The sequence below is a fragment of the Corythoichthys intestinalis genome, chromosome 11 (assembly GCF_030265065.1).
Source record: "Corythoichthys intestinalis isolate RoL2023-P3 chromosome 11, ASM3026506v1, whole genome shotgun sequence".
NCBI lineage: Eukaryota > Metazoa > Chordata > Actinopteri > Syngnathiformes > Syngnathidae > Corythoichthys > Corythoichthys intestinalis.
Window position 1 is genome coordinate 30,529,452 of NC_080405.1, and position 12,660 is coordinate 30,542,111.

The following is a 12,660-nucleotide window of genomic DNA, read 5'->3' on the forward strand; positions in this document are numbered from 1 at the left end:
CATGTATCACTGAGTGTCAAGACACAGCCGTGAATGGCCACAGCTGGATTTTTGGGGGATTTTATGGGTGAAACCTGGTAATATAACAAGGGTTGCGATGCAGAAATCGCAGACATCAAGGAGTGGTCGAGATTTTGTTTTTGGTATATTTACCCTTTTAAATGTTTTTTTTTCCCCAATTTTCTTTGTTTGGATCGATTATTTATCATCTAACATATCGGAGAAAATGAGACAGTAACAAAAATAAATAAAATTATGGGATAGTTATGAGGTAAATATCCATGACTTTTTTACAGACACCATTTTTTTCATTGTGATGTCATAAGTTTAAAAGTTTAAAATATGCGAGTGAATAATTTTTTAAAGTTTGTTTTTTTTTTAAACGAAATATTAAACATCAATTAATTCTAAGCTAAAAATGACACATTTTGAATAATAAATATAATTAATTACTTTAGTTTTATGGCTGGGTTGAAACAAAAGTGGTTGCGCGACGTCTGTAAACGGGGGTTTCCAGGCTAAAACGGGCAAATTAAAAAGTTTGGGGGCTTCATGCGCCATGAATCTGCTGTGGCAGCATATAGACACTATGTTCTATCAAACACATCAGTTGTTTTGGCTTAAAATGCAGCAGTTTCTTTTAAAGAGGAGTGCAAGAGCAGAAACTGCTTTTTCAGTCTTTTCTGTGTTTTCCGCCATATGCAAAAATAAGAAAATAAGGAGGAATTGAGTTAATAAATTCCTCCTTTTTATTCCCCATGCCCAAAAAACATTTCTTAACATGTTTTAAATCTTCTTCTTTTTCAATTTCATTTTCAATATTTTCATTCATTCTAAATCCTTTTTAAAAATGCTCTTAACTTTGGATTTGTCATTTTTACGTATTTTTCAATATTGTTTTTAGATGCAGCTTGTAGCTAGTGTCAATATTATCTTCTCAACTTTTTTTATGTATGTTTGTTAAACATAAATTTAAGCATCACTGGGTTAAAAAGGAAGCAATTTAGTTATGCATTTTCATGGGCTAGCTCCCATCCTGCTACCTTGTTTCTTTCATTTGTTTTGCTCGTGGCCTGGAGTTTCCCAGTGAAGTTGATTCTTGAACAATTTGCGCGAATGTTCCATTACCCAATAATACATCAAGTTACCAACTCTATCAGCAAGCTCGATCGCATTTTTAGGATTCGTGAGGCCACGTTTTTGAAAGGGCAGTTTATTTACAGATACTGTACATGCTGACTTGTTGTCTAGAGTCAATTCTTCGTACTACTACCGAGGCTGGTCGTGGCTGATTAAATAATTTTATTAGAACAGATATGCACAATTTGCTGCGACAAGGCTATTATGCTCTCGTCGTGTTCCTCGTGCACTGACACGATGATGAAGGCTCCGTCCAAGTTAAGACGGATACACATTGCTAGGGCTAGCTCAAACAGCAGTTAGTCTCAAGTTATTATTTGGATATTAGGGGTATGCTGCAAACTATAAAGTAAAGGTAAAGTGGATTTTATTTTTCGTAATTTTAGCACTGATATTTGTATATTACCTTATTGATTGCCGCAGCCAATGATTTTAAGTTGCGAGTTTTGTCAGCCACAGAACAGTGGGCTTCTGGTAGTGTTATCAAAGCGCATTGCCCTGAAGTTGAACTTTTGGAAAAAGTTGACGCGGTTTCCCGCTAACCTCTTTATGTCAGCGCCGTAACGGCTCCCGTGTGTGACATCAGCAAAATTGTCCAAGCGCATTCATATCAAAGGCCTGCCACTCACCGGGCCAGCCGAGCTGCTCATTGAGCCAAGAGCTAATGTGCTCCCAGTGCCTAAGAAAAGATGGAAAAGTGTAGGGAAAAACAACATTTAAATGACGCCAATGTTGCTGTCCTTAAAAAAAGTAATATATTGATGTATATATTATAGTATAAAAATATAGTGAGTAATGGGTTAAGCCACTCAGCTTGATGTCTGACAGCATAGCAGCTTTGTCCTAGCAAACTGTGGATATTCTTTTTTTTTTATTTTATTTTATTTTAAACCACCCAATGTTAGCATTAATTTGTTCTAACTTGAGTTAAAAGTTATTTTTTGTCTCTTCTCATAGATATTCAAGAGTGTTATGAGGTGACCTTGCAGCAGAATACACAAGTGGGTGTCCTGAAAGAAGAAGGCGAGAAGGAAGCGTGGGAGGTACATTTCCCGCCCCTTAGGAGCAAAACAGACTTCAATGTTTACATCTGCTGCTACACGCGCTGCCATACCTGCATTGCTCGCTCACTTATTCCTACGAGCTGAACAGGAAGGCGGAGTCAGAGACGCTCAGAAGCTGTGTGGTCCATTTGCTTGTCTCAAGATGTACACACACAGAGGCTTGTATTTAACTAATGTCGGACCATTGATGGTGTGAGAAGAACCATAGTTGCTCTAGAAATGAACTGTTTTGACAGTGACATAATTCTAACACGAATGCTATGGTGACGCTACAAATTACTCTTAGTGTGTGATAATCACTTAGCACAGACCTTTAAAAGCTAAAGCAACATTGCTAATTCTCTCTTGCTACAATAGGAAAACAAATCTTACCATGTTTTTCACAACAAGCAAGCCTGGAGCGCAGCCTAGCTTGAGGCACGTGGTACACACTGGCGTGGGGGTGGGGGGGTTAGGCGTACAGTAAGAAAATGTCACGCATTGTGAACATGTGACAGAAACTCGCATTTTCGTCTCGTTGTTGTTCTCATCAGACGAAAACTGGCATTCGTCTCATTATGTTTTAGTCTCCCAAGACACGTTTTTAGCTCGTCATCGTCACGTCGTCATGAAAAATTTGCTGGTCGACAAACTATTTTCGTTTTCGTAATGCTTAAAATACAAAAAATGTGATGTAGAAATGCCTCCAAATCTACAGGAAGTTGCTCAAATCAATAGGGAGTGACCTTGAAAGGCCCACAAATGAACAAGAAGTGACCCAAATCAATAGGTGTTCCTGAAATGCCTGAAAATCAACACAGGAAGGAACTTAGAAATGCCTCTAGTCTAAATCATCGGAAAAACTACAACAAGTGACCCAAATCAGTAACAAGTGACTTCAAATTTTATTTAATTTATTAAGGGAACAAAAGTTATTTTTCATAATTAATGTACAGTGTATATATGTAGAATACGTATTTTGAATCCCAATAATAGAAAATGTTATTTTTTAATTTATTTTATTTTGTTTTATCTTTTTACTTTTTTCAAATTAAAAAAATACCTAAAAAAGTAACAATAAATAAATCAATATCCACTCCTGCTAATCAAAATGGATTAGATGTCTATCTTGGTCAGTGGCACAAAAATACTGCTGTAATAAGGGAGTTTTATCTTTTATTCTGATTAAAGCAGTACTCTGCTGTATGGATGCAACAAACGATGTTGGCTCTTTAATTTCTTTGGGAAAAAAATAGGATGAATTCAAAAATGAAATATTGACTTTCTTTTTCATAGTTAAAGCAAATATCAAATAAGTAGGACAATAATTTATATTTTGTATTTAGAGGCACTTTAGAGAATTTGGACAATTTTCAGGATGAAATGAAATGAATTGAGGAGTTTCATAATGACAAATATATTCCTATGCCATCATTTAGTGGCATCTTGGTGACAGGGCGCTATGTTGCAATGAATTGAGAAGCTTCATGTTGACCAAAGCTTTTTCGCCAGTTTTTTTATCATGCATTAGCATATTCAGGATTACAGCCTTGTTTTTATTCCTCATTTAAAAACAAAAAACAATTTAAACAACTCATTTTTTTCTCAGTCCGAATAAAGCTTTTAGGTTGATCACGTAAAGGTGACTGGGAGCGGTGTGTAGAGCAAAAGATCAAACTTCAATCTGACATAATTCTTCCATGCTTGCCTCCTCCCTTAAATCAATCGCTTAATGGCAATATGTTTTTTACTTTCATGTGATAAATCTCTCCTGGATTATGCCATTTTTCATTTATTTTGGTCAAACCGTTTTACGCGCTTGGCTTGCGTTGTGCTTTTTTTTTTTTTTTTTTTTAAACTCATTGGCTGCTATTGACCACGAGAAACGTCTAATTCATTTGAAGTGAGGAAGTGAGAGGGGCTGGTCATTCGCTTTCAGACCTCTTACTTTAAATGGATTGGACGTCTCTCACCGTCAATTGCACTGAAACATAATTATAAATTAAAAAATAAATTACAGATAAAAAATAAATACATTTTATTTTTTCTTTTTCATGTTAAAACAATAGTTAATGATGTTTAAAAAAAATGGGCTATAATCAGTACTAGAAGGCTGATTTTTTTTTTTTTAACTCCCCAAATATTTTTCTCAAAAGCTGTTGACCCCACGCAAGTTTTTTTCCCCCCAAAATGCCATATTGTTTCACCCAAACGGATGATTTTTCTTGCCCAAAATTTTATTTCAAACAACTTATTTTTCCCAAAATGTTTCTTAAAATATGGGTATTATTTTTCTCCTATAAAAGTTTGCTCAAAAATAAATTTTTAACCCGAAAGTTTTCCCCCAAAAAGCTTGTTTTTCCAGGCAGCCATTTTACCCTATTTTTTTCTGGGGGAAAAAAAAAAAAAAAATGGCCAGTTTTATTCCGAAGAAATCGTTCTCAAAAAACACTCACATTTTTTCCAAAATTCTCAATGATTGCAGATGTTTTTTTTTCTTCCCAAATTTTTCTCTGGTTTGATGCCCAAGAAGATGAAGGTAAACTAATACCAACACATTTTCTGCTTGTAAGGAATATCTCTAAAGTTGTGTAAGTATTTATTCTTCACATTAATTGTTCAAATAGTCAGTCATTTGAATTTTACTCTGCATGATATCAATATGCTATTAACTCATTCACAGCTATTGATGGCAATAGACGTCCAATCTGATTGGACTGGGAAGGCTGAATGAACAAATGTTCATTTGCCCCTCCCAGTAAAAATGGATTAGACATCTATTGCCGTCAAAGGCAGTCAATGAGTTAAAAGCCTGAGGATGATAAGAAGGGATGCGGCAGTTCTAGTGGGATGTCGGCGATAGAGAGCGAGTGGGATGCTTTAATGGGCACCCGGCTCGGAACTCATCAGTATTCGGGCCTTGTTGTCACCTGGGTGGTGGATGGGAGGGAAAGCAAATGAGTCTGCACATTCCTTCATGTGCTACAAAGGGAGGCAAATTGCGCTTGCTTTTAAATGCAACATCAGGCATTTTCCTCAGGCAGAGGCGCCATGAGGCTTGCAAAGGGACTTTATGGATATTATTCTTTTTTATGAATGGCAACAGGTAGACACAATTGTAGCTTCTGCCATCTAGTGGAACTGCCGTTCATTGAGTGTTGTAAAAAATGGCTCCATGGATAAACAGCTCAAAATCTGCAAATTATGCCAACAGTTTATATACATATATATATTTACTATACTGTTATTGCCAATTATTGTCAGAAGATGGCGGTAAATGGCTATCTTCATTTCAACCCTACATAGCACACCTAATTATAAACTGCACCACTGTAATATCACAATATTTAAGAAAAAATACATTTACAAACCGCACTTGACTAAACCACAGGTGTCAGTGTTTTAATATAAGATATTTCCTGCGATTTATCAATGTTAATCAAAACTCTTTTTATTTTGAGGATGCTATGCAGGGTGAAGCACCCCCCCACACACACGTATATACAGTTTACAGTAAATACACTGCAAAAAAAATAAATAAATAAAGGGAACACTAACATAACACGTTGTAGATCTGAATGAATGAACTATCTTTATTAAATACTTTGTTCTTTACATAGTTGAATGTGCTGACAACAAAGTCACACAAAAATTATCCATGAAAGATCTATTAACCCTTATAAGGCTGATCCAACTTTGATGTAGTTAAATGATGTATATATGATATTTGATGTAGTTGGATTGTAGTTACTTTAAACAAGTCAAAATGAGGCTCAGTAGTGTGTAGTAGCCTCCACGTGCCTGTATGACCTCCTTACAATGCCTTGGCATGCTCCTGATGAGGTGGCGGATGTTCTCCTGAGGGATCTCCTCCCAGATCTTGACCATAGCATCACTGAGCCCTTGGACAGTGAGGAGCAACCTGGCGGCCTGTTGGAGATTCCTGGAGATAAGCAGTTACTTCAGGAGAGCTGGACAAGGTTGTGGAAGGTCCTTAAACCCTTAGCAGGGACCCACTCCTTTGTTCAGGGAGGAACAGGATGATCACTGTCAGAGCCCTACAAAATGACCTCCAGCAGGCCACTGGTGTGAATGTTTCTACCAAACAATCAGAAACGGGCTCCGTAAGGATAGCCGGAGGGCCGACGTTCTGTAGTGAGCCCTGTTCTCACTGCCAATCACCGTAGAGCTCAATTGGCATTTGCCATGGACCACCAGAATCTGCAACTACGCCACTGGCTTTGTGCTCTTCACAGTTGAAAGTAGGTTCAACCTGAGCACATGCGAGAGAGGTGAAAGGGTCCGGAGATGTCGTGGAGAATGTTTTGCTGCCTGCAACATTATTCATCATGACCAGTGTGGCGGTGGGTCAGTGATGGTCAGGGTAGGAAATTAGGAATATCCCTGGAAGGACACACATACCTCTACAGGCTAGATAATGGCACCCTAACTACTATTAGGTATCGGGATGAAATCCTTGGACCCATTGTCATAAGCTACTAGCCTGGAACGCCAGACTCACCGCTGTTCCAGCTATCGAGTCTGGCGACTGTTCAGCGGATCAAATTTCCAGGGTGGAGAAAGCCACAGCAAACAGACAGTGGAGTGGACCAGTCAGCTACGGGGGGACGTGACGTTGGTAAAGTGACAAAAAACTCTAGCGCGAGGACATAAACATACGAGGAGAGCGGAGAGCGGAAAAGTTAATTCAAATGGCTAACACGAGACAGACAATTGGTTTCAGCGACTCACTGTGTTTTTGGTAATTTAAAACTGAATTTACCGCGGATAGCAACATATCTCTCTCCCGCTCTCCCGTTCGCCATCTGTGTTGTTGTGGAGACTTCCGACGCGCAAGAGGGACGTTGCTCGTTAAGAACACGTCGTAAATAGTGTAGGAACGAGATGTCTACTGTGCAAAAGCTACTAAATCTGTCCGAAAATAATGTCCCTGGTGCCAAATTCACTGGTAAAGATGTGGAAGAACATACTAATGTTCAGTTGAAGAGATGGCTTGAGCGCAGAGGGCTGAAAAAGAGCCTCCCTGATCCAGAGGTAGCTTTTTATGGACACCATTTTTTTGTGGTTTTCTTTCTAACATTCCCTTACGCCACTGACATTGACATTCTCCTGTTTCAAAGAGCTATCCTTTACCACGATATTCCCTACAAATGTACCGTACTTGATAGATTTGAATTTAAGTGGACTAGACAAGGAGTTAGCTTGAAATATGCTCTGTTCTTATTATAACGGCATATTTCAAGTTAATTCCTTATCTAGTCCACTTAATGCGAATGAAATATGCTTTATTCACTGAAGTTTTATGTATAACTTCAGGGCCATAACATTTGTGATTATTGAAACATACAACGCTTCATTACACCTTATTCTGATGTTATTAAACATGAGGTTGTTGTAAAGTGTATATCAAGAGGGCCAATTTATTAATACTCCCAATTTGTTGTTTGATAAGAAAAAATATTCAAACATCAAAATAGTGTAATGTCGCTTCCTGTAATATACTGTATGTCACAATCAGATTTACACTACATCATCAAACAATATTTTTGAATACTTTTATTTTCGTCTGTGTCAGCAACATCGAGAGCTGACATCATATAGAGATCCAACAAGATGTTTGCAGCGACAAGACCAGTACTTGCCTAGTCCATCACTTTGCTTTTTGACGTTGGAGTGTTTGCTAATGGCCGTGGTGTTGGTGCTTTTCTCTTACGCCTGACAATACGTTCAATCTACAACAATAAACCAGTTTTTTTTAACAAAACTTTACAAAAATTCTGTAAAAGCCACTGATAAAAACTTCTCAAACATGTCCCTGTAGTTGGTGCTTTTCTCTTACGCCTGACAATACGTTCAATCTACAACAATAAACCAATTTTTTTTTTTACAAAACTTTACAAAAATTCTGTAAAAGCCACTGATAATAACTTCTCCAACATGTCCCTGTAAGTGAGGCCTTAGTTCTCAACAAAAAAATTCTTGATTCTTAATTCTCAACAAATAAATAAATAATGTGTTTATAAGTATCACGACTGATGTGTGAGGCAATCTGACTGGTGGCAACACAGGTCAGAGCAACAGTTGCAGTCAGATACCTTTTTTTTTTTTTTTTTCAGGTCATTCATTGTCAGACAGAAGCAGCACGGCAAAACGCCAGGCTAAAAAATAAGTAAAAATATCAAAATGGCTTACCTTTTTCGGGCAGGCAATGGATCAGGAGTGTCATCTGTTGGACCATGGCCCCCACAAAATGTTTACTGCATATGAAGGTGAATGGTTTCACCTTGCTCGCGTTAAGCTGGTCTTTTGGACGTCCGCACAAGTTGATCCATTGTGAACATTTTTTCCTTTGAGGTTTTGGCCTCGGGAAACGAATGAAGAAAACATCCTTTATATGTGGACGGTCGTAATGTCTAGAGTCGTTCCTACAAGTTCCATAGCAGCAGTGTTTACTCGGCACGTTATTTTTTTTGAGAGATAACTGGCAGAAAACAAGCCGTATTGGCATGGGTTGTCTGCAAGTGCGCTTCTATGTTGACCCCCTTCCGATTTAAGATGGTGACATCATGCTGTCTTGCGGTCTAAAAATAGCATTCGTGCGGTACGCTATTCATTTGAACTGGGAGGAAAGGCTGATTTCATCAGATTTCAGTGCCATTGACTGTGCTAGACATCCAATTCATTTTGACTGGGGGGGGTGAATGAACCCCTTCTAGTCAAAATTAATTGGACGTCTAGTGCCGTCAATGGTAGCCAATAAGTTCGCAAGGACGTGGCCTGGAAATGCAAAAAAATAAAAGGAAATTACTGATAAGCTACAGGACGTGACCCTTGTGAGAACAAAGCATTCTTACGCAATTTCTCCTGAAATGGTATTTTCTACTTCATTGTGGCTTCAATTGAACAATAGATTATATATTTTATCCATGGGAATCCTCAGGGTCATTTTGTTGTTGTTCTCCAAGAAACCAGTAGAAGAAGACGAGGAAGAAGAGGAAGGAGTTTCCCGTGTGCTCGTGACATGTAGGGGGAACGATCACAAGGTGGAGCGAGTGTGTGGCCTGGTGACACGATCGCACGTCGACGCCCCAAAGGTGAGTGACATAGGATGACGATGATGATGATGATCACTCTAGTACTTTGGATTTGGTCCACACTGAATTTACATTTAACAAATATACGTAAAACAGTGGATCAATACATAAGTGGTTAAAAACAGTATTAATGGAAAAAAATACTTCACATGAAACATTAGATTTAAAAATGCAGCTAAAATTGAGAAAATCCGAAAATAAAATACATATAAAGATACAAATAATAAGAAAAAAGAGTAGAGTAGAAAATTGATGAAAAAGATATATACTTAAAAAATAAAACACCCATTAAAATCTTTTTTAGATTTTAAAATCAAATAAAAATCCCACTTAAATGGAGCATGCATTATAAATAATCTTTAAAAAAAAAAAAAACAACAACAAAAACGCAGCTTAAAGCACGAACTATTTTCATTGTCTGTTTAATGAAAATAAATAAATCAAAATGCTTCGCCAATATTAATGAATACTTTTTGAATAAATCGAGTTTACATTTTAAGATACGTTACTGAGATTATATTTCTCATGAAATGTTTCCTTGAATAATTCTTTTTAATAGAATTTGAAAAGTATAATGAATATAGATTATTTTACACATTTTTCAAAATTGAATTTTAAATAGAAAAAAATTCAATATTCAAATATTTGAAGTGGGAAGGTTGGCAGCAAATGAATGAACATTCATTCACTGCCACCCTCCCACTAGAAATACATTTGGCGTCTGTTACTGTCAATGGCAGTCAATGAGTTAAAAGTGTCCCAAAAAGCTCCACCCAAATGTACTGTATTTGTACTCCATCTGTGTGAATTTTTATCGTCATATTGCACCAAACGCACAACAAGCTGAGACTTTTTTTTTTTTTTTACTCCGGAAATTTTTTGCGTTGTTAAACGACGCCGTCACACGTGACTCATGGTGCATTGGACGCGCTGGCATTCCTCGACGGACGGGCTCTATAGCGAGGCACTGGATTCATGTGTGAAGGGGGGGTGTTGCGGAAGGGGGTGCACGCACGGATGGAGTGGGGGAGGCGCAGTGCGGAGCTGGAACGGACAGCCGGCGTTGCCGTGGAAACCACATTCCTCCCCCGCTCGCATCCCTACTGACTGCTCGCCGCCGCCTTTTGATTGGCCGGCGACAGGGCCCGACCTCCGCCTTTCTCCGCCCCGTGCCGCATCAGGTTTTTGGGGCCGACCTCCACCCCGGTATTCGTCGTCCATTCGGGAGAAGGCTTCCGATGTGCATATGTTGAATTCTCTGCGTCTGGTCCATTTTCTTCTCTCTATTTTTATGCCGTCACCCCGCCCGCTCCTTCTTTCCCTCTTCTGTGGAGCAGCATGCTTCACTGATGCCCCCTCTAGTCATCGCAATTCTGCCCACACACAGGGCACCTTGTCCCCCCCCCCCCCGACTCACTTATGGCCACTTGAACATGTTTACTAAGCAAGACATTTTTTTTTGTATAGCACAATTATGTGCTTTATGTCCCATCAAAATCGATAAGACACAATTAAGAAATTGAAACTTAAAAAAACAAAAGAATATATGAACGTAACATTAAATCTGCAAGACAGTTTAAAACAACAACAACTAAAATAGGAATCAACACAAGTCGTACGGTACATTGCAGATTTCAACAGTAAGTTTTGGATGTGCTACAGAAAACAACAGTGTTTTGACCCCTGATTTGATGGTAGTGTGGTCCAAGGCCATTAAGTGTTTTCTAGACCAGCAATAAGATTTTACAGTCGATCCTTTGACTTAACGGAAATCGGTGCAATGATTTCATGACCACTGTAATATAGTCCATTTTCCTTGTACAGTCGTACCTCTACTTACGAACGTCTCTACATACAGTATTTTCAGGTTAAGACACACCTCAACGGGAAAATATTGCATATTGTTACGAAAGAAATTTAGAAAGGCAAAAATACAGTGTGGCTGGTACTCGTAGCTCCCAGAATTTACTGAATTTAACATACTTAGCTTAGCTGCTCTGCCATTGGTTATTGCCTAGCATTCCTTGCATCCAGTTGGCTAAGAAGGACCTCTACTGTATGTGTATGTGTGTATCCCAGCGTCCTCTTTATTCACCCCTTGTGTTTCGACAGCTTTACATGATTTTGTTAACTTTTATTCTTTGCTTTTTTTTTTTACATTATGCACAACTCTGATTTTATGTTTATTTTACAATAATCTAATTGTGACGTAGTTTTTACATGTTTTAATGTATTTCTATGCATTATAAAAGATGTCTGAATTTTGGGGGCTTGGAACGGAATAGGGCATTTACATGGAAAAAGCTTCTCTACTTACAGAATTTTCAAGTTACGAAACTACTTCCAGAACCAATTAATTTCGTAAGTATTTGTAAGGACTTGGGCAGCAGCATTCTAGATTAAATGCTGCATCCTGATTGATGTTTTTGTTAAGACCTGCAAATATGCGAGCTACGCTTGCAAAGGTGTGGATAGACATGTGCCGATTACCGGTTTCAAGGTATACCGTGGTATGAAAACGTCGAGGTTTCAAAATCGCAAAATTTTTCCGTCATACCGTCCCTACGGTATTAGCTATTTTTTTTATGTCCCAAAAATGCATGGAGAAATCCCTCGCTTGCAGCGGCCCCCACCGGTTGTTGCTCAGTGTCAGTGAGTCAGGTGTGCTACATGTTGGATGGAGGAACTGAAACTCCTGAACTTTTTGCCCCCCATCAAAGAAAACTAAATCGATGGTATGGAATACTTCGGCTTCAAAAAAGTTACTGATGACCACGGCTTAGAGGAAGAGGGCCAACCGACATGTAAAACATGTTTGAGGAGGTTGGCTGCCGAGAAGGCAATAGCTTTTTTTTTTTTTTTAACCCAGATATCATTTTATAGCTGTACCGTATTTTTTCGGACTATACATCGCACCTGAGTATAATTCGTACCAGCCAAAAACTGCGCATTGAAAAGGAAAAAAACATATATAAGTCGGACCGGAGTATAATTCGCATTTTTGGGGGGAAATTTATTTGATAGAATTCAGCACCAAGAACAGACATGTCAACTTGAAAAGCAATTTAAAATACAATAGAGAACAACAGGCCGATTAGGTGTACGGTATGCTAACATTACATGATGCTAGAAGTTAGATCGGGCCTAAAAAATCCAGGCCGACCCGACCGGCCCGTGGGTATTAAAGCCTGACCCGGCCCGAGCCCGATCAATTAACTTTATTTGCTTGCCTGAGCCCGAAGAAACGCAAAATTTTATGTTTTTTTTTTTTTGTTGGCACGAGCCCGAAAAAAACCCAACCAATTTTATGTTTTATTTGTTGGGCCTCAGGAGAAGGAGGAAATGCGTGGATGCGATGCGTG

At 38.5% G+C, this 12,660-nt stretch overlaps 1 protein-coding gene across 1 annotated transcript in view; it reads left to right on the plus strand.

The window, feature by feature from the left end:
• dlg3 (discs, large homolog 3 (Drosophila)) overlaps positions 1-12,660 on the plus strand; it is a 188,116-nt gene that overhangs the window by 20,973 nt on the left and 154,483 nt on the right. Inside the window, exons 3-4 of the mRNA XM_057849769.1 lie at positions 2,098-2,183; positions 9,170-9,298. Of these exons, the coding sequence (XP_057705752.1) occupies positions 2,098-2,183; positions 9,170-9,298 (215 nt within the window). The remainder of the gene's footprint in view (positions 1-2,097; positions 2,184-9,169; positions 9,299-12,660) is intronic.